We start from the raw sequence: 22,903 nt of genomic DNA, 5'->3' as shown, positions 1-22,903 counted from the left end.
CTGTTTAATAAACACATCTGACAAAAGTCTAATATCCAGCATCTATGAGGAACTTAAATTTACAAGAAAAAAACAACCCCATTAAAAAGTGGGCAAAGGACATGAACAGACACTTTTCAAAAGGAGACATACACGCAGCCAACAAGCGCATAAAAAAAGCTCACCCCCGGCCGGGCGCAGTGGCTCACACCTGTAATCCCAGCACTTTGGGAGGCTGAGGTGGGTGGATCACAAGGTCAGGAGATCAAGACCATCCTGGCTAACACGGTGAATCCTCCTCTCTACTAAAAAAATACAAAAAATTAGCCGGGTGTGGTGGCGGGCACCTGTAGTCCCAGCTACTTGGGAGGCTGAGGCAGGAGAATGGCATGAACTTGGGAGGTGGAATTTGCAGTGAGCCAAGATCACACCACTGCACTCCAGTCTGGGTGGCAGAGGGAGACTCCATCTCAAAAATAAATAAATAAAAATAAATAAATTAATTAAATTTAATTTAATTTAAAAAAGCTCACCATCGCTGATCATTAGAGAAATGGAAACCAAAACCACAGTAAGATCCCATCTCACACCAGTGAGAATGACTATGGTGAAAATGTCAAAAATAACAGGTGCTAGCGAGGCTGTGGAGAAAAAGGAGAGCTTATACACTGTTGGTGGGAGTAGAAATTAGTTCAACCATCGTGGAAAGTAATATGGCAATTCATCGAAGAGCTAAGAACAGAGCTACCATTAGACCCAACAATCCCATGAATGGCTATATACCTAAAGGAATATAAATCATAAAGACATGTGCACATATATATTCATAGCAGCAGAAGTCACAGTAGAAATGACAGGGAATCAACCTAAATGCCCATCAATGACGGATAGGATAAAGATAATGTGAAACATATACACCATGAAATACTATGCAGCCATAAAAAAGAACGAGATTATGCCGTTTGCAGCAACGAAGCCAAATACCACATGTTCTCACTTATAAGTGGAAGCTAAATATGAGAACACATACACACATAGAGGGGAATGACACTGGAGCCTACCAGAGGGTAAAGGGTGGGAGGAGGGAGAAGATCCAGAAAAATAACTAATGAGTACTAGACTTAATACCTGGGTGATGAAATAACCTTACAACAAACCCCCCATGACTTGAGTTTACCTATTTAACAAAACTGCACACGTATCCCTGAACTTATAATAAAAGTTTAAAAAAACTCATTCTATTATAGAGAATATAAATATTAATATAGCATCTTTAAATCCACCATAATACTGTTGGCTATTATCTGAGTCTCTTATTGTTCCTTCATCTTTCTTCTCATGTGTTCTTTAGATTATTTTATTATTTATGATTATACATTCTTATACGATACTTTCTTTTTTTTTTTTTGAGACGGAGTCTCGATCTGTCACCCAGGCTGGAATGCAGTGGCGCAATCTCAGCTCATGCAACCTCCACCTCTCGGGGTCAAGTGATTCTCCTGCCTCAGCCTAAGTAGCTGGGATTACAATTGTGCACCACCATGCCTGACTAATTTTTTGTATTTTTAGTAGAGAAGGGGTTTCACCATGTTGGTCAGGCTGGTATTGAACTCCTGACCTTGTGATCCACCCGCCTCAGCCTCCCTAAGTGCTGGGATTACAGGCGTGAGCTACTGCACCCATTTTTTTCTTTTCTTTTCTTTTCTTTTTTTTTTTTTTGAGACAGAGTCTCGCTGAGATGCCCAGGCTGGAGTGCAATGGTGCGATCTCAGCTCACTGCAACCTCCACCTCCTGGGTTCAAGTGATTCTCCTGTCTCAGCCTCCCAAGTAGTTGGGACTATAGGCGTACACCACTGCGCCCTGCTAATTTTTGTATTTTTAGTAAGGACAGGGTTTGACCATACTGGCCAGGCTGGTCTCGAACTCCTCACCTCAAGTGACCCGCCTGCCTCGGCCTCCCAAAGTGCTGGTATTACAATCGTGAGCCACCACACCCAGCCAACATTCTTATATGATTCTCTTAGTGGTTTTCCCAGAGATTACAACATGCCTTCTGGACCACTTGAGTTGAATATAAATTAGAAGTTTTACTACTTACTGCAATAATGAAAGGAGGTTAGAACACTTTAACTCCATTTGCCCCCTTACCAAATTTACATATTATTTTGTCACAAATGTTAATACTCTTATAAACCCATGAGTTTATTTAATGTTTATTTGAATTTGTGCATATACATTATCCTTAATGCTCTTCATTTCTTCTTGCATCTCCAAACTTCCATCTTTGATCATTTTTTTCTGTCTAAAGAAGATTCTTTTGTATTTCCTTCACTGAGTGTCTGTCGGTGACTGGTTTCTGCTTTTGAAAAATACCTTAATTTTGCCTTGTAATTTGGAACATTTTCCATTAAATACAGAATATCATGTTTGCATTTATTTCATTTTAGCAAGTTGAAGATAGAATTCCATTGTAACCGCCTGGATATCATCTGACAGTCCTATTGTGGCTCCTTTTTTGGTAATATGTCTATTTTCTCCTTTGGATAGTGTTAAGATTTTTTCATTGTCTTTGGTTTACAGCAGATTTATTGTGGTTTTTCTAAGTGTGAATTTTATTCTGCTTGGTGGTAACAGTTTTTCCTGAATCTGTTGCTTTATTCTTTTGTCAGTTTTGAAAAAATTCTAAACCAAGTATCTTTTAATGTTGTTTCTACTCTATTTTAAAACCTCTATTCTTCTGGTACCCCAACTATACATACATTAGATTTTTCAACATATCCAATATGTTTTTTTTTCAATGTTATCATTTTATCTCTGGCTGCTTTGATACAGATTTTTTTTTTTAACTATCATCTAGTTCTTCACTTCTCTCTTCAACTAGGTTGACCCATTTTAAAATCCATTCAATGAGCTCTGAATTTCCATTAATGTAGTTTTCACTTCTACAATTTCCAATGGACTGTTTATTGACACTTTTAGTCCCTGCTGAAAATCTCTATCTTGTCTTTAATCCCTTGAATATAATTATCTTAATTGTTTTACAAATACATATCTGATAAATTCATTATCTGAACTTTATATTCATCTCTGTCTATTGCCTATTGTTTCTCTTGTTGTTTGGTGACAACACGTCTTTTGTGTGCATGGCTATTTTTGATGGAGCAGAACATATTGCATATGAAAAATTGCAACCATTATTTGAGACTCTGCATGGTATTATTTTCCTGTACAGAGGATTTACTTTTGCTTCTGGAAGACAGCTAGTCATCCAGGGACACTAGCAATGCTTTATCCTAGTGCTTTAAAGTTTTTGGCCTCAAGAACACTTTGCCTCTTTAAAATTATTGAAGACCTCAAGTAGCTTTTTTTTCCCTCATGGGTTCTATCAATATTACCAAAATAGAAATTAAAAGATACTTTATTTGTTTTTTTATTTTGAGACAGAGTCTCGCTCTGTCACCCAGGCTGGGTTGCAGTGGCGTGATCTCAGCTCACTGCAACCTTCACATCCCACTTTGAAGTGATTCTCCTGCCTCAGCTTTCTGAGTAGCTGGGATTACAGCTAATTTTTGTATTTTTAGTAGAGACAAGATATCACCATCTTGCTCAGGTGGTCTTGAACTCCTGACCTCAAGTCAGACCTCAGTCTGAATGCCTGCCTCAGCCTCCCAAAGTGCTGAGATTACAGGCATGAGCCACCATGCACAGCCTGATATCTTACTTATTAATTAATGAAAAAATAAACTCATTATATATTGGCATATTTAACATATTTCTATTAAAAAACCTATATTTTCCAAATTAAAAAAGTGAAAAGAGTGACATTGCAAATCTCTTCAATGTCTAGCTTAATAGAATACAGCTGAATTCTCATATCTGCTTCTATATTCAAATGGCTAAAATGTTACTTTGGTTGAAATATGGGGAAAAAATCTAGCCTTACAAAGATATATATTAGGAAAGAGAGGAGTATTATTTAAATAGCCTTTTTAGATAACTTCAGATCAATCATTCAATGATTTCAAATCACTGGATATTCCTTGATACTAGACCAACACTCAAAAAGTGGTAGTTTCAAGTTAAAATGTATAACCTAGTTTCAGTGGGGTCAAGATAGCCAATTAGAAGCAGCTACAGGGCTTGGCAATCATGGAGAGTACCAGGGTCAGAGAAAGCAGAAAGAAACATGAAAATGGCTCAACAGACAAAGACAGGTTTCTTTTGGAGAATAAACCTGAGAGGTGCTTCTGGCCGATTTAGGTCAGGAGCATTCTCTCTTACAGCCTAAGGGTATTTAAGGGTTTAAGAAGGAAGAGCTTATGGCAGGCTCGGAATGTTTCTGGGTGGAAGGGAGTTTATCTCGGGATTGGAATGTTTTTGGTCGGAGATGTCTTTGTGGTTTATGGTCATGCTGACATTAGCCATTAGGCTGATGTGTTTGGGGCTGGATTTAGGCAGTTTTTTAATCAAAGGGAACTTAAAATGGCACTGTTTGTCCAAGATGGCAATGCTCCTGCTCTGTCAGAGACGAATGAAAGGGATGAGTAAATACAGCACCTCCAACTGAAACATCCAGGTACTCACATTGGGACTGATCAGGGAAACAACTCGACCCACAGAGAACAGAGAAAAGCAGGGCAAGGCGACTGCCTACCCAGGAGCTACACAGAGCCAAGTGAACCCCTGGCCCCAGCCAAGGGAAGTGGTGAGTGAATGTGTGACCCCGGCAAACGACACTTCTCCCATGGATCTTTGCAACCCTTGGATGAGGAGACTCCCTTGTAAACCCACTCCACTAGGGCCTGGGGGTCCAACACACAGAGTTGTCTAGAGCCTCAGCAAAGCAACTGCTCAGGCACTCACAAAGACCCAGGAGCTTTACATATTCCAGCCCTGGGATCTCCAGCAAAAATGACTGCAACTCAGGCAAGGTAGGAGGTCGGTACCTACCTCTAGGAAGAGGGCTGAATCCAGGGGCCCTCACTTCCACAGCACTTCATATGACTGACTGGCTTGGAATTCCAGCCAGCCACTGGCAACAGGGTAGCCCCTGCCTGAGACAGAACAGAGCCGGGACTGGGTCGGGGCGGGGGTAGGGGGTTAGGGATGGACTGCCATCTTTGCTATTGGAGACTCAACTGTTCCAGCATGTCTATGGGCTTTGGAGAGTCCAAACAGTCCAGACAAGAAAGGGATCCCTCAACAGAGCACAGCTGCTTTACCAAAACATGGCCAGACTGCTTATTTAAGCAGGACCCCGATCCAATTCTTCCTCATGGGGCAGGACCTCCTAGCCAGGGCCTTCAGCCACCCCTGCCCATATTCTATAGACAGCGCTCTGATCTCTCGCTAGGATGGAGTGCCTGGGGGAAGGGGTGGGCCACCACCTTTGTTGATTGGACCACACAGCCATTCCAGCCTGCCAGTTTTGGGGCATCCAAATGGTCCAGACAGGAAGGGACCCCCCAGCACAGCACAACTGTTTTCCCAAAGTATAGCCAGGCTGCTTCCTTAAGTGGGACCGCGATCCATTCCTCCCCACTGGGCAGGATCTCATAGCTGGGGCCTCCAGCTTCCCTTGCCCATATTCTATGGACAGAGTTTTGATTTCACCCTGGGACGGAGTGCCTGGGAGGAGGGGCAGGCTGCCACCTTAGCTGTTTGGGCAACTTGGCTATTCCAGCCTGCAGGATTTGGAGGGTCCAAGCCAACTGAGGCATAGGTGGTTCCCCAGCACAGCATGGCTGTTTTTTCAGTGCATGGCCAGACTGGTTCTTTAAGTAAAACCCTGATCCATTCTTCCTCGCTAGGCAGGTCCTCCCAGCTGGGGCCTCCAGCTACCCCCAACCAGTGTTCTACAGTGAACAGAGTTCTAATTTCTCCCTGGGATGGACTGCCTGGAGGGCAAGGAGGGCCACTACCTTTGCTGCTTAGGTGCCTCAGCTGATCCAGCCTGCAGTCCTTAGAGAGCCCAAACTGATCAGGGGCTGAAGGGATCCCCCAACACAGCACAACTGTTCGACCAAAATGCAGCCAGACTGCTTCTTTAAACGGATCCTTGATCTCGTTCCTCCTGGCTGGGTGAGACCTCCCAACCGGGGTCTCCAGCCACCTCCTACAGGTGCATTTGGGCAGACAATAGGTCAGTACCCCCCTCTACAATGGAGCTTCCAGAGGGAAGGGGTAGGCTGCTACCTCAATGGTTTCATAGCCTTCACTGGTGATACTTCCAGGTACTGGAAAAACCGAGGTGACTAGGGTCTGGAGCAGACCCCCAGTAAATTGCAACAGCCCTACAGAAGAGGGGCTGGACTATTAAAAGAAAAATAAACAAACAACAACAACAGCACAAAAAAGTCAACAACCTTAAATATCAAAGGTCAATAAGCCCACAAAGACGAGAAAGAATCAGCACAAAAAAACACTTAAAACTCAAAAAGCCAGAGTGCCCCCTTTCATCCAAATGACCACAACACCTCTCCAGCAAGGGTGCTGGATTGGGCTGAGGCTGAGATGGCTGAAATGACAGAAACAGGCTTCAGAATGTGGATAAAAATGAACTTCAGTGAGCTAAAGGAGCATGTTGCAACCCAAGGCAAGGAAGCCAAGAATCATGATAAAACAATGCAAGAGCTGACAGCCAAAATAGCCAGAATAGAGAGGAACATAATTGACCTGATAGAGCTGAAAAACACACTACAAGAACTTCACAATGCAATCACAAGTATTAACAGCAGAATAGACCAAGTGGAGAAAAGAATCTCAGAGCTTGAAGACTGTCTTTCTGAAATGACAGGTAGACAAGAATAGAGAAAAAAGAATAAAAAGCAATGAACAAAACCTCCAAGAAATATTGGCTTGTAAAGAGACCAAATCTACACTGACTGGGGTACCTGAAAAAGAGAGATGGGAAGAATGGAATCAATATGGAAAACCTATTTTATGATATCATCCAGGAGAACTTCCCCAACCTAGCTAGACAGGCCAAAATTCAAATTCAGAAAATCCAGAGAACCCCAGTAAGATATTCCATGAGAAGATCATCCCCAAGGCACACAATCTTCAGATTCTCCAAGGTCAAAATGAAATAAAAAATATTACGGGCAGCCAGAGAGAAAGGCTGGGTTATCTACAAAGGGAAGCCCATCAGACTAACAGTGGACTTCTCTTAGCACAAATCCTTCAAGCCAGAAGGGATTGGGGGCAAATATTCAACATTCTTAAAGAAACGAAATTCCAGGCCAGGTGAGGTGGCTTACATCTGTAATCCCAGCACTTTGGGAAGCTGAGGCGGGCAGATCACTTGAGGCCAGGAGTTCGAGACCAATCTGGCCAACATGGTGAAAGCCTGTCTCTACCAAAAATACAAAAATTAGCCGGGCATGATGGCACACTGCCCGTACTCCCAGCTACTCAGAAGGCTAAAGTGGGAGAATTGCTTGAACCTGGGAGGCGGAGGTTGCAGTGAGCTGAGATAGTGCCACTGCACTCTAGTCTGGGCAACAGAGTGAGACCCTGTCTCCAAAAAAAAAAAAACTCCAGCCCAGAATTTCATATCCGACCGAACTAAGCTTTAGAAGCAAAGGAGAAATAAGATCCTTTTCAGACAAGCAAATGCTGAGGGAATTTATTATCACCAGACCTGCCTTACAAGAGGCCCCGAAAGACTAAGTATGGAAGGGAGAAACTGTTACCAGCCACTACGAAAACATACTGAAGTACACAGAGCAGTGACACCATGAGGCAACTACATGAAGAAGTCTGCAAAATAACCAGCTAGCATCATGATGACAGGAAAAAAAAGAAAAAAAAAGAGCAGGGGTTGCAATCCTAGTTTCTGACAAAACAGACTTTAGAGATCAAACAAGATAAAAGATGGCATTACATAATGATAAATGGTTCAATTCAACAAGAAGACCTAACTATCCTAAATATATATATGCACCTAATACAAAAGCACCCAGATTCATAAAGCAAGTTCTCAGAGACCTTCAGAGACTTTATCTCCCACACAATAATAGTGGGACACTTTAAAATCCCGCTGACAATATTAGACAGATCAGCAAGACAGAAAATTTACAAAGATATTCAGGTCCTGATCTCAGCTCTGGATCAAATGGACCTGATAGATATCTGGAGGACTCTCTAACCCAAAACAACAGAATATACATTCTTCTCATCACCACATGGCACTTACTCTAAAACTGATCACATAATCGGAAATAAAACACTCCTCAGAAAATGTAAAAGAGCCGAAATCATAATAAACAGTCTCTTGGACCACACCAGAATCAAATTAGAACTCAAGATTAAGAAATTCACTTAAAACCTTACAACTACATGGAAATTAAACAAGCTGCTCCTGAATGACTTTTGGGTAAGTAATGATATTAAGGCAGAAATCAAGTTCTTTGAAACTAATAAGAACAAAGATACAATGTACCAGAATCTCTGGGACGCAGCTAAAGCAGTGTTAAGAGGGAAATGTATAGGACTAAATGCCCACATCAAAAAGTTAAAAAGATCTCAAGTTGATAACCTAACATTGCAACTAAAAAAACTAGATAACCAAGAGCAAACAAACCCCAAAGCTAGCAGAAGATAAAAAAAAAAATCAAGATAAGAGCTGAACTGATGGAGATCCAGACACAAAAAAAACCTTCAAAAAATCAAGAAATCTAGGAGCTAGTTTTTTGAAAAAATTAATAAAATAGACTGCTAGCTAGAAAAAGGAATGCTTTTACACTGTTGGTAGGACATGTAAATTAATTCAACCATTGTGGAAGACAGTGTGGCAATTCCTCAAAGATCTAGAGACAGAAATACTATCCAACCCAGCAATCCTATTATTGGGTATATGCCCAAAGAAATATAAATCATTCTGTCATATAGACACAAGCACGTGTATGTTCACTGCAGCACTATTCACAATAGCAAAGGCATGGAATCAACCTAAATGCCCAACAATAATAGATTGAATAAAGAAAATGTGGTATATATACACTATGGAATACTATGCAGCCATAAAAAGGAATGAGATCATGTCCTTTACAGGGACATGGATGGATCCAGAGGCCATTATCCTTAGCAAACTAATGCAGGAACAGAAAACCAAATACCACATGTTCTCACTTATAAGTGGGAGCTAAATGATGAGAACACACGGACATATTGCGGGGAACAACATACACTGGGGCCTATTGGAAGGTTGAGGGTTGGGAGGAGGGAGAGGATCATGAGAAAATCAGAACAGCTAGTGGATGCTGGGCTTAATATGTGGGTGATGGGATGATCTGTGCCGCAAACCACCACGGCACATATTTACCTAGGTAACAAATCTGCACATCCAGCACATATATCCCTGAACTTAAAAGTTGGAAATACAAAGAAATGTGTAACGTAAAAGGATATCAATGAACTTTTAGTACTTTTTTATATTAAAATACATTGTTCTGGCTGGGTGCGATGACTCACGTGTCTAATCCCAGCACTTTGGGAGGCCGAGGCAGGCAGATTACCTGAGGTCAGGAGTTCAAGACCAGCCTGCCCAACATGGTGAAACCCCATCTCTACTAAATAATACAAAAATTAGCCAGGTGTGGTGGCATGTGCCTGTAATCTCAGCTACTCAGGAGGCTGAGGCAGGAGAATTGCTTGAATCTGGGAAGCAGAGGTTGCAGCGGGCCGAGATCACGCCACTGCATTCCAGCCTGGGCAATAGAGTGAGACTCTATCTCAAAAAAAAAAAAAATTAAAATACATTGTTCTATCTATGTGAATGTTTCTTTAATTTACGATGCATTAAGTGTGTATCATGCTTTGGTTATTGGAAAATACTGGGTCACAGAGTTATACATATCTTCCAAATGTACTATATCAAAAATCACATTTATAAATATCACTATCAATCTCATCTCTAAAGTAAAGTAAGTATTCAGAAGTTGTCAAGCCTCATAGTGATGAATAAAACTCTTCAAAACTTTTACTAAAAACTTGAATTTTATCCTAGGAAACTGATAAGACCTGTTTTGTTTTTTTATAAGTGACAAGCTCACTTTGTTCATTTTCAAATGTCTGTATAAGTATCTAACTCTAGATAACCAAAATTTGTTCATTCTTTAAATTATTATTATTTTTTTTTTAGAGAGAGAGTTTCACTCTCTCAGACAGGCTCGAGTGCAGTGGCACAATCATAGCTTACTGCAGCCTTGAACTCCTGGGATCAAGTAATCTTTCCAAGTAGCTGCAACTACAGATGCATACCTAATTTTTAAAAAATTTTATGTAGAGATGAGGTCTCACTTTGTTGCCCAAGCTGGCCTTAAACTCCTGGCTTCAGGAAATCCTCCACCTTGGCCTCCCAAGATGCTGGGATTACAGGCGTGAGCCACCATGAACAGCTTGTCCATCATTCTTTAAAGTACAAATAGTGTTCCATGAGAAAGGGAGATGGTTCAGCTAGCAACGCAAAGATTTACACAACTACTTTTTCTTCAAGCTAACCATCTTACTTTGAAGGCAGCAGCAGAAGTGCTTTATGTGTACTTCTCATTTTGTCATTCTGAATATCAAAAAGATAGTTACTCGAAGTCAAAACCGAATATAATTAATAATTTACTATGTATACAATGACCTTCTAGAATTAAATTGGCTTTTTTTCATGAAAATGAAAAAGTGGTAAAGAATATAATGTGTATTAAAGGTGGAATACCCTAATTCAGAAATACAAAATTTGAAGTGCTCCAAAATCTGAAACATTTTGAGTACTGATATGATGCCACAAGTGGAAAATTCCACACCTGGCTTCATATGACAAGTTGCAATCAAAACACAGTGCACAATACAGTTTATTCAGTGTTTCCGATGGAAAAAAGTTCCTCTCAGCCCCCTTCAGCTATATTTTTTCCACACATGCCCAGATTCCCCACCCAAGCATGATCACAAATAATAATAAAATTGCACATATGCAGGCCAGATGCGCCAATACCAGGTACCCCACAGTGCTGTACATGGGCCAAGATCTATGTGTATTACCCACTGGTTTTTGTTTTTGTTTTTTGCTTATTCTCTCCTCTGTGGTATAAAAATGTTACAGAAAATGTCAAAAAAAAAAAAAAAAAAGCCTACAGATACCCCTATGGGTAACAGTGATTTAAAAAAGAAAGCATTTATGTTTATCTATAGCATAAAAAGTCAAACTGTTGGAAAAACTGGACAGCTGTGTAAGTGTTAAATGAATTATAAGAGTATGGTGTTGGAATGACCACTATCTATGACCTGAAGAAACAGAAAAATAAACTGTTGAGGTTTTATGCTGAAAATGATTAACAGAAGTTAAACAAAAATAGAAAAATGCTACATAAAGCTAAAAATGAGGATCACAATTATGTATTGAAAGAGTGGATCCACTGGTGTGGCAGTAAACACATGCCTCTTAATAGTATGCTGATCAGGAAACAAGCAAAGATCTATCATGATGAACTGAAAACTGAGGAGGACTGTGAATAGTCAACAAGCTGGTTGCAGAAATTTAAGAAACAACATGGCATTAAAATTTTAAAGCTCTGTGGTGATAAAGTATCTGATGATCACAAAGCAGTGGAAAAAATCATTCACAACTTTGCCAAAGTCATTGCTGATAAAAATCTTATCCCAGAATTACTGCTGATGAAAATCTTATCCCAGAACAAGTCTATAATGCTGATAAAACATCATTGTTTTGGCATTATTGCACCAGAAAGAACCTGACTATAGCTGATGAAACAGCCCCTACAGGAATTAAGGATGTCAAGGACGAATAACTCTGTTGGGATGTGCTAATGTAGCAGGCATATATAAATATAAACTTGATGTGATAGGCAAAAACTTGCATTCTTGCTGTTTTCAAGGAGTGAACTCTTACCAGTCCATTATTATGCTAAGAAAAAGTCATGGATCACCAGAGACATCTCTTCAGATTGGTTTTACAAATATTTTGTACCAGCAGCTCATGCTCACTGCAGGCAAATTACACTGAATGACAAGTGAAAGTTTTTTTACTCCTTGACAACAGTTTTGCTCATCCTCCAGTTGAAATTCTCTTAAAAAAATATGTATAGCCAGGCGCAGTGGCTCACACCTGTAATCCCAGCACTTTGGGAGGCCAAGGCAGGTAGATCGCCTGACGTCAGGAGATCAAGACCAGCCTGGCCAATATGGCAAAACCTCGTCTCTACAAAAAATACAAAAATTAGCCCGGCGTAGTGGTGCATGCCTGTAATCACAGCTATTCAAGAGGCTGAGGCAGCAGGAGAATCACTTGAACCCGCGAGGTGGAGGTTGCAGTGAGCCGAAATTGCGCCACTGCACTCCAGCCTGGACAACAGAGACTCTGTCTCAAAAAATATAGTAATAATAATAGTATTTATGCTATGTACTTTCCTGCAAATGTGACTTCATTAATTCAGCCGTTTGACTAGGGTATCCTTAGACCAATGAAGTGTACGTATTTTAAAAACACTTTCTTGAGCAGCATGCCAGCAGCAGTGAACAGAGTCATGGGTTAGGAAGGTTTTCAAAGGAGTTTAGCATAAAGGATGCCATACATGCTGTTGCCAATGCTAGGAACAGTAACTAAAGACATAGTTGTGCATGCCTGGCACAACCTGTGGCCTGTGACTATGTTCAGTCATGATGATGAACAAAATAGTGACTTTGAAGGATTTCATATGTCAAGTGAGGAAAAAAGTGACATCTGCCCTCCTTAGATATGCAAAAATACATCTTCAGAGTCCATCACTGGTATGATTTGGATCTGTGTCCCAGCCAAATCTCACGTCAAATCGTAATTTGGAGTGGGGCCTGGTGGGAGGTGACTGAATCATGAGGGTGGCTCCTTCATGAATAGTTTAGCACCATCCCCTAGGTGCTGCTCTCATGACAGCGAGTTCTCACGAGATCTAGTCATTTAAAAGTGTGTGGCACCTCCCTCCTCACTCTCTCTTGCCCCTGTTCTTCTTATGTGAGACGCCTGCTCCTCCTTTGCCTGCCACCATGATTGGAAGCGTCCTCAGGCCTCCCCAGAAGCAGAAGCTGTTATGCTTCTGTGATGGTTAATACTGAGTGTCAACTTAATTGGATTGAAGGATACAAAGTATCGATCCTGGGTGTGTCTGTGAGGGTGTTGCCAAAGGAGGTTAACATTTGAGTCAGTGGGCTGGGAAAGGCAGACCCACCCTTAATCTGGGTGGGTACAATCTAATCACCTGCCAGTGTGGCTAGAATATAAACTAAGCAGGCAGAAAAATGTGAAAAGAGAAACTGGCCTAGCCTCCCAGCCTACATCTTTCTCCCATGCTGGATGCTTCCTGCTCTTGAACATCAGACTCCAAGTTCTTCAGCTTTGGAACTCATACTGGCTCTCCTTGCTCGTCAGCCTGCAGATGGCCTATTGTGGGACCTTGTGATCAAGTGAGTTAATACTTAATAAACTCATATATACATATATATACACATATACATATATATGTAGTATATATATAATATATATATTCGTTCTGTCCCTCTAGAGAATCCTAATACAGCTTCCTACACAGAACCTCGGCCAATTAAACCTCTTTTCTTTATAATTATCCAGGCTTAGGTATTTCTTTATAGCAATGCAAGAATGGCCTAATACAGTCACTTAGCTGAAAGAAGTGGATATCAAAGAAGTTTTTAACATTGATAACGAGGCTCCAGATGTTTATTCATTGGCTAATGATAAATGCTAAATGGTTCTGAATCAAGGTGACTGTGATAACAGTGACAAAGAAGATGATGTCATTAACACTAAAGAAAAAGTGCCTGTAGACGACATGGTGAAAATGTGTAATGGGCTTATTGAAGAACTAAAGCAGATGCATTCACAACAGAACAAGAAGTCATGTCCGTTTATAAAATCAAAGAGAGACTTCTAACACAAAAACAGTTATTAATGAGGCAGATGACTCTGGAGGAAACCTTTTAAAAAGCATCCAGCAGAATGCCTCCTTATTCCTAGAGGACCCACTTCCTGGTCCCTGAACTGCTTCTGACGTTTCTTCTCACCTAAAAAAATAAATTATAGTGCATTGTAACCTTTCAGTCAAATCAGAGCATAGCAGGTGGAGATTGAAAGCCTGTTGTTGTTTGTTGTTGCTGTTGTTTGACAACTAATGGGTATTCTGGTAATTATACTGTGCTGATTCATTGCCCTGAAAGCATTATTTTTTCACTGTGTTAATGGTATGTCATATTGTTTATTGTTAATTACTTATATGTGAATAAGTGTAAGAAAATGATTGCTCATCAGTAGCATATAAATTCAGTCAGGAATGCTGGGGGTGTCAAACAACCAGATTGTCCAATGGTGGCTGAAATAATGACATCTTTGCTTTCTTATGGCTCAATATACACAAGATTTGTTTTAGGCACAAAATTATTTTAAAATATTGTATGAAATTACCTTCAAGCTATGTTTATAAAGCATAATAAAAAATGAATTTTGTGTTTAAACTTGGGTCTTATTCCCAATATATTTCATTATGTATATACGATTATTCCAAAATATGGAAAAAATCCAAAATCTGAAACATTTCTCATCCCAAGCATTTTGGATAAGGAATACTGAACCCATACAGTAAGTTTAATGCTACTGCCTTGATTTATATTAAGGTTTCAGTAGCTTTACCCACCATTGCTTTTGCACTGTCAATGCAAATATCCGCACAGTGAAGAGGGCAAGTACTATCTTAATATTTTTACTATAGTTTTGTCATTGTCGATCCCTTGAAAGGTTTTTGAGTACCTCCAAAAATGTGTGGGCCACAGTTTGAAAACTACGGCTTTATTCCAATTATGGATTGAGATTATTTAAAACTGGGTATTAGTCCCTGTGAGAATAGGTCTGTTTTTTTTTTTCGAAGAGGCTAAATTTTATTTAAGAAATTGTGTATACCAATAACTAAAATCATTTTTTAAAGGCACTCTGATTAAACTGCATTTTTCAGCATTACAGGACACCTTGGACAGTTTTTACTCTAGATTTCAACGTCATCCCACCCTGCTTCTTCCTTCACCAATACTGAAGGAAGTTCATTTTGCTTCCTGCCAGTCAGACAGGCAGATAGGAGAGGCAGGTATAGACTTTGTTTTCAATAGTTCTTGATTCTTTGATGTGAAGAGTAGTAGCACAGTCATTTAAACCCAATCCCACTTCTCTGCATCTTATAAAGTAAAACAGCTAAAAGGAGTAAAATAAGAAGGCAATGCTTGTGGGATGTAGTGTATATTGGCAGCACAGTCCTCATTACTATTTGCATAATTGTCTCACCTGTATAATCATTTCTTTGGAAGGCAGTGGATTTTAGTCTTGTTTTTGTTCTCTTCAATTTTTACTTACGGAATTTATCAATCTCAGCCATATTGGGTTTGTCACACATGGTCAGAGAAGAAGCAGAGCAAGGTATATGAGTGAGTAGGGGCTGATCTGTGCAGTGACCACAGCCAAGTGTAGAACAGGTCTATTTTTGGTTCAATCCTACTTCTGGGCTGTGGCTCTTTGGGTTCTAAACAAAAATTTAGACATTTACCAACACCCCTATACCTTAATAGGCTTTGAATTCCAAATGTCTATGAAAGGTCTGCTTTACTTCTCACTTAACCTTCTGGGTTTTCCTACTTTTATCTTGGCACCACAAACCTTCATTCCTTGTTAGCTCTTTAGAGTCAGCATACACATTTAAAAAATATATTTTAGACTAGTATTTCTAGTTGTTTTCAATGGGAGATTTGGTCCAAACTATAAAAACTGCAATCGCGTGCAGCTTCTAGGCATTAAACTGTTTCTTATGGTTTTTGTTAACTATAAAAATAAACAATGCTCACGGTAAAAAAAAAATTAAAATAATACAGATATAAAGTTTAAAATGGTAACTTTTCTGTCCCTACCATGTCGTCCCATTTTCTAATTCCTGGCCTCCTGCAAAGAGAAATGCACTTTTATAAATTTGGAGTAAGTACTTTCACTCTTTATACATTTGGATACACATATTTTAACAAATACACATTTTTAAAGTATAAATGAGTTCATGCTACATTTCTACTTTTCCTAATTTCTCTCTTTCAGAGTAATCTTTACTTTTTCGTGAACTTAATGATAAATAACAATAGTTAATATTTTTTTAAGTGGTTACTCTGTGTCAGGCACAGCCATGGGTGCATTAATGGACTATTTCATTTGTTCTTCACTACAATCTTGTGAAGATAAGTATTATCACCATTTTGCAGGTCAGAAAACTGAGTTTTAGTGAAGTGAAATATACCTACCCAAAGGTATACAGCTGTTATATTTTAGTGAGGATGTTAAATCTGAATGTGTTAATTAAACTTTGTCAACATTTTAACGCTATCATATTTCTGAAGTGTATACTATCATACAGTGTGACATTTACAAAATGCCTTCTAATAGTATAAACATGCTCTATACCAAAGTCAGTTTCCTGGTTTTTTACTGTATCAGATGTAACAAATTGCAGAAACTAAGTGTAGGGTATGAGGGGCCATTCTGTAGTGTCCTGTCAAATTTCTGTGAGTCTATAATTATTTACAAAATAAAAAATCACTAAAAACTTACATCAGGTATGATTCCATTTATGTAAAATTTTTGAAATGGCAAAATTATAGAGATGGACAACAGATTAGTGGTTGCCAGGGATGGTAGAGGGAGAGAGAGATGGGTATGTCTTGTAAGTCAACGCCACAGATCTTTGTGGTTGTGAAACAGCTCTGTATCTTGATTATGATAGTCATTATACCAATCTATACATGATAAATTGCATAGGCCTCCCCGCCACATACACACAGGTGTGTATATAAAACTGGCAAAATCTGAAAAAACTCTGTGCATTACACCAATGTCAGTTTCCTGGTTTTGTTACCATATTATATGCATGTAAAATATTACCATTGGAGGAAATGGGGTGAAGGATATAGGAGACCTCTTCTTACCATATTTGAAACTTCCTGTCAATCTATAACTATTTCAAAATAAAAAGGAAACATAATTTAACAGGTACAACAAAACACTTCTCAAAAAACCACTTCGGACAAATGTTGGTTTATCATAATAATGTAAAGTAACCAGTTAGAGTGAATTGTTTTCATTAGGAATTACTGGTTTTTTGCAGTCAAACCAAACTTGTCAAGACTGTAATACTGAAGAAAAGCAATGGAGGAGCAATAAGTACAAACTGCTTCAAGAGTCAACTAAAGGCCAGGTGTGGTGGCTCACACCTGTAATCCCAGTACTTTGGGAGGCCGAGGCAGGAGGATTGCTTGAGACCAGGAGTTTGAGACCAGCCTGGGCAACATAGGGAAACCAAGTCCCTATGTTAAAAAAAAAAAGTATTAATAATTAAATAAAATTTTTAAGTCAATTACAGTTCTGATTTAAGTATTTGGAATTCAGGGAATCAAATTTTTCCTCTTTTGAGGAAATTATTCTTTTTTTCTTTTTTTGGTTAAAGTTGATTTCACCAACTTTAAGATCCTCCCCAGTGGAAAACTGCATGTATTAAACAACACATGGAAAGCAATAATAGCTAAACTTACCTGGCTATTACTACCCACCAGGCACCATTTTATGTAATTATGCCCATAAACACATATTAAGCTCAGAATACTCTGCTGCAGATTTTTAAATATTCCTATTTTATTGATAAGGAGAAAGTGACAGAGTTGTTTCATAGTTAGTAATGTAGCAAGTTGCAAAGAGTTTCTGCTATAGCTAAATTTCCAGACATCTTTTAAGTCTCATACTTTGGGCTTTTACAAAATTTCTCCAATTAAAAGAATATTATCTTAATTCTCATTATTAGCATTAGTTTGATGGACTATTTGCTTTATTTAATGTACCATTTGCTCATCTGCTCTATTTTGCTCACAAGGCAGAAAATATAAGAAGCAGCAATATTTTGAAAAGTGTGCTTTTTTTCCTTGGGTTCAAATAACAAGAGTTAACCTGAGAGAGAGGAAGAGTAGGAAATTTAGAATTTGAAACCAAAGGGAAGGAACTGATATTTAACTTACCACAGTTTCTCCAACATGTATGCGATAACAAAAGTATCTGATCTTTGAAGACCTCATCTTTAAGCCCTAATCTTTGATATTATTTTTATAACTCGAGTGCCGTGACACCATCCCTGGGGCAACACGGTAGTGGGGAAATGGAGATATGCGTCAGACAGGAAGGGTAAGGGAAGAATGCCGTCAACTCACAGCCACTGCTTGGGTGACAGAGGCTGGCAAGCGCGAGGACATCCGCAGGCAGCCAAAGGAGCAAGGACTTCCGGGAAGCAGCCGAAGCGCGGGCGCGGGGACTTCCGGGAGGCAGCTTGAGGCGCGTGTGCTAGCGCTTCCGGGCGGTAGCACTTTGTGTTGGCGGCGGCTCCCCGTCTCCCTCAGCTGCAGCAGCAGGAAGCTGGGTGGCAAGCCCTCGCAGTCCTGTGCGATGGCGTCTCGATACGACAGGGCGATCACTGTCTTCTCCCCAGACGGACACCTTTTTCAAGTTGAATATGCCCAGGAAGCGGTGAAGAAAGGATCCACCGCGGTGAGGAAGCAACTATTCCCAGACTATTCCCCGCTCTGACCTGTCAGGCCATCGTTACCCTACTGCCCCAGCCCACCCCTCCATCCTAGGAGCTCAAGAGAGGAGATTCCCACACTTGTGAAAATTACTTTGTTCTTTTTATTTAGGGAGACAGACTTCTGAGATTTGGGCCGGAAGTGGGCAGAGTAAAAGTTGGGAGATTTTCCTGATCTCTGCTGTTCAACTGCTGGTTTAATGGTAGCTACAGACGCAAAACTAGGGTGTGTGTGTGTGTGTGTGTGTGTGTGTGTTTAGGGACGTTAATGCTGTAATTGACAATAGGGAAAGCTTTTAATCTGTAACAGCCTACCTGAATGCTCGTGGTCCAGTTCCTCCGTAGTTCAGAGACCCCTAGAAAAGTTAACAGCTGCTTCATGTTAGGAACTATTTTTTAATAACAATTACGATAAAAAATAAGTTAGCCACACCTGCCCCCCAAATACGGACTAAATCAATATAAAATTAAACTTTTGTTGATGAAGAAATGATTAAAAACACAGTTCAAACACACGCGTTAAAAATATCCCAAAATTGCTGGGCGCAGTGGCTCACGCCTGTAATCCCAGCACTTTGGAAGGCCCAGGAGGGCGGATCACCTGAGGTCGGGAGTTTGAGACCAGCCTTGACCAACATGGAGAAACCCCATCTCTACTAAAAATACAAAATTAGCCGTGGTGGCGCATGCCTCTAATCCCAACTACCCGGGGAGGCTGAGGAGGGAGAATCGCTTGAACCCGGGGGGCAGAGGTTGCGGTGAGCCGAGATCGTGCCATTGCAACAAAAGCGACACTCCATCTCGAAAAAAAAAAAAAATCTCCAAATTGTCCCAATATTTCGCAGCCTTGTAGAGGCTCAAAAGCCCAAGAACTTCCACTTTTTTGACCACTTAAAAAATAATGCTGGAAGTTCTTTGAGAGATTATACCCTACCTTAGATTTATGTATCCACATTACTGAAAAACTTCACAAATACTCAGGGTAGGAGTAATACTGCTGCCAAGATTTAACTACATTCAATAATTTTAGTGATTTATAAAAATTAAAGAGGACAAAACTGCCCTAGTGACACAAGATCTATTACCCCAAATCTTCTAAGGCCTAGCCTATGAATTCAAAGGATCGGATATTTTTATTCTCTCAATTTCATGAGCATGTTTGTTGTCTACTTTGGAAATTGAGACAGTAGCTATGAGAATACACGGTACGTTTCTAAGTCTAGCAGTGTCTATCTATATTTTCTGACTTTCTTTGTTAAAGAAGGAAATAATTCACTTGCATTATAAATCTAAAAGATGTAAGTGGTAAAAAAAAATAACACTAGAAGAAGAATCGTTGTAAAAGTATTTTTCTATTTAATTGGGCCCACTAGTTTTGCTTCTGTTTTACAAGTAATTTTTTAGAATTATAAATTTAAGGAAAGCCTGATGTAGCTTAAACCAAAAGGGTACCATTTTGATAAAAACAAAAAGTTATATAATCCCCAGCATAGCATGTAGCATATGGTTAGAAAATAATGCCCAAGTTTTAGGGCCTAAAATAAAGGGAGTAATAGGAGAAGACTAGGGTGTAATAAGAAACCACATTGGCTCATTTAACATGTTTTAAGAGTGCTGTAGAACTGATTGATGGTTCCTTTGTAATGAGCGGTAAAAGGGTAAGGATATAAAAATACCTATAGTGGGCATTTTTAAAGATACATTGGAAGAATGAGACACTTTTGTCTCAGAATTCTGAAATTATAATTTGCATGTTTGCATGGAGTTATTCATTGTGTTTCCTTGAGGGTGCTATGACCTTTTACATAGGGTAAAGTTTTTTAATGGCACTTGATTATTAAAATATGTCACAAAATATTCTGTCTAGAAGTGAAAATTGATATTACGAGTTACAAATAAGCCAAGGTTGACCAGTTTTGACCAGTATGTAGATGTGATATTATTTAGTAATATAAAAGTTATATGGGCCACAATTAAAGGCTTTTGTGTTCTACTTCCTTGTTGATGATTATCTTATAGCATGAAAGGAAACAAGAGGCTTGTTTTCTTTTTGCTTCAGTTCCCTTTTCTGTAAATGCAAATTTGTTTGAATAACATTTTGGAGAAGTAATACCTTTCTTCTTAGGGAAAAGAAATGAATCCTTCACAATATTCCCGTGAAAACGATAAGATTTATTATCGTTCCTCATTTTGTCCTTTCTGTGACCCCAAACGTTATTAGCTCTGTATTTCCTACTTTATCAAATCTCAGCGCCACAATCTAGCCATCAAAGTCTTCCATAATCCTATCCACCCTCTTAATTTAGGAGGCAGCTTCTTGGTTTCACTAATATGTGTTTCTGCCTACAGAAAGGGGAGAGAGGAAAGGAGAAAACACCTTTCTTTCTGCTGCTCTGTATCTTATTTATCCTTTAACAATCTCTGCACACTTGTCCTCTATAATGAAGCCTTCTCTGATCCACTCCAGTCATCTTGGATCTTTGTCTTTTCTGAATTTATAATCTGTACCACAGAATATTGTACAGTATTTACTATTTGGCCTGATATTTTCTTTAATTTCAAGTATATTTAATAATCTCACACCAACTGGATAGTAAGATCTCTGAGGATCTAGATGGTATAATTCCTTTTTCTATTTCTACTACACAATATACAGTAGAGGGGCTAGGAAGGCAGTAACTAACATTTAAGAAATACTTTCACCAGGCATTTTGTGTACATTATCTAACATTAGGGACAGTGTTTAATCCCCTTTTATTATATGTGAAACTGTGATTCAGAAGCATTTATAGCTTGCTGAAAGTACCCAGCTGGAGAGTGATGGAACTCATATTTATAATTATTTTTTTCTAGTTCTAAAGCCACTGCTCCTTGCATTGTAGCATGAAATTTGTTCAATAAATATTTGTATATTAATTAGCTTCCATTATTATGAATGTAGAAATCAGATATGTATCACTTAAGGCAATTAACTTCACTAAGCTTCAGTTTCTGTAATAGTAAAAGAGGTATCAAAATAGCACTTGTGGCTGGGCATGGTGGCTGATGCCTATAATCCTAGCACTTTGGGAGGCCAAGGCGAGTGGATCACTGGAGGTCAGGAGTTCGAGACCAGCTTGGCCAACATGGTGATTCCCCATCTCTACTAAAAATACAAAAAATTAGCTGAGCATGATGGTATGTGCCTGTATTCCTAGCTACTTGGGAGACTGAGGCAAGAGAATTCCTGCTTGAACCGAGGAAGCAGAGGTTGCATGAGCCAAGATGGCACCAGTGTACTCCAGCCTGAGTGACAGAGTGAGAATCTGTCTCAAAAAAAAAAAAAAAAAAATTGCACTTGCTTCATAGAGTTGATGTGAAATTTGAATGAGGTAATAATGCATGTGAAGCATCTTAAACAGAATCTGGTTCACAGAAAGTACTTAATAAATTGTAGTTATTATTATTTACTATTATTTGTTTTCTCTTTTTTTTCAATTTTGTCTGTGGTGCTTCTCACACATTCATTTATTATTTCAAGACATTTTTGTTGAATACTTACATATGCTAAACGTGATGCTAGGTCACATACAAGATAGATAGCATCACATACAAGATAGATTCGATCCCTGTCCTTAGAGATCCTACTATCAGGAAAGTTAGATAATTACATAAATAGTCCTAACAAAACCTGAGTGAGTATTAGGGTATGAGGCATTATAGGAACCCCAGGTGTTGGGGAGGTCCCTCTGAAGAAATAATACTTAAGTGGACTTCTGAAAGGTTAGAGGTTGTCAAGTGAAGAAGTGGAAGGGGAAAGAGTGAAGAGTATTTTTGACAAAGGAAATAGCTTGTGGGAAGGCAAGTAGAAAAAGACAGCTATGTTCTGTGAACTGAAAGGGATTCAGGATTGTTGAAGCAATGGAAAAATAGAAATAGATGAAGCTAGAAACTGGTGCCAGATCATGGAATGCCATTAAACCATGTGAGGATACACTGAATAAGAGACCTTGAAGTGTTTCGATGTAGCTACTGTCAGTCTCCAGGTATTGCTCTTCTGTCGTTCTATTAACAGACTACATTTGTCCAACAACAGAGATACTCACATGACCTAAGTAGAATCATTCATAATTTCTATCTTCCTGGCCACAGTGATGAGCATGTCAGTCAAATCTAGCCAATGATAAGTTCACCTTTAACAACTCTTCTGACTAGAGACAGTGGTAGCTTTTATTCTCTGGGAGAACTGTTGGGATGTAGGTCAAGGTCCTGGTGGCCATGTTTTTACTGTACAGAGAAA

General features: G+C 39.3%; 1 protein-coding gene across 1 annotated transcript in view; it reads left to right on the top strand.

Moving 5' to 3' along the window:
* Positions 1 to 18,367: 18,367 nt before the first annotated feature.
* PSMA8 (proteasome 20S subunit alpha 8) overlaps positions 18,368 to 22,903 on the top strand; it is a 56,895-nt gene continuing 52,359 nt past the window's right edge. Inside the window, exon 1 of the mRNA XM_032151723.2 lies at positions 18,368 to 18,590. Coding sequence (XP_032007614.1) covers positions 18,489 to 18,590 — 102 coding nt within the window. The 5' untranslated portion in view covers positions 18,368 to 18,488. The remainder of the gene's footprint in view (positions 18,591 to 22,903) is intronic.

This window comes from Hylobates moloch, unplaced genomic scaffold, assembly GCF_009828535.3.
Source record: "Hylobates moloch isolate HMO894 unplaced genomic scaffold, HMol_V3 SCAFFOLD_5, whole genome shotgun sequence".
NCBI lineage: Eukaryota > Metazoa > Chordata > Mammalia > Primates > Hylobatidae > Hylobates > Hylobates moloch.
The sequence above is the reverse complement of the archived record's forward strand: the minus strand, read 5'-3'. Positions and strand labels throughout refer to the sequence as shown.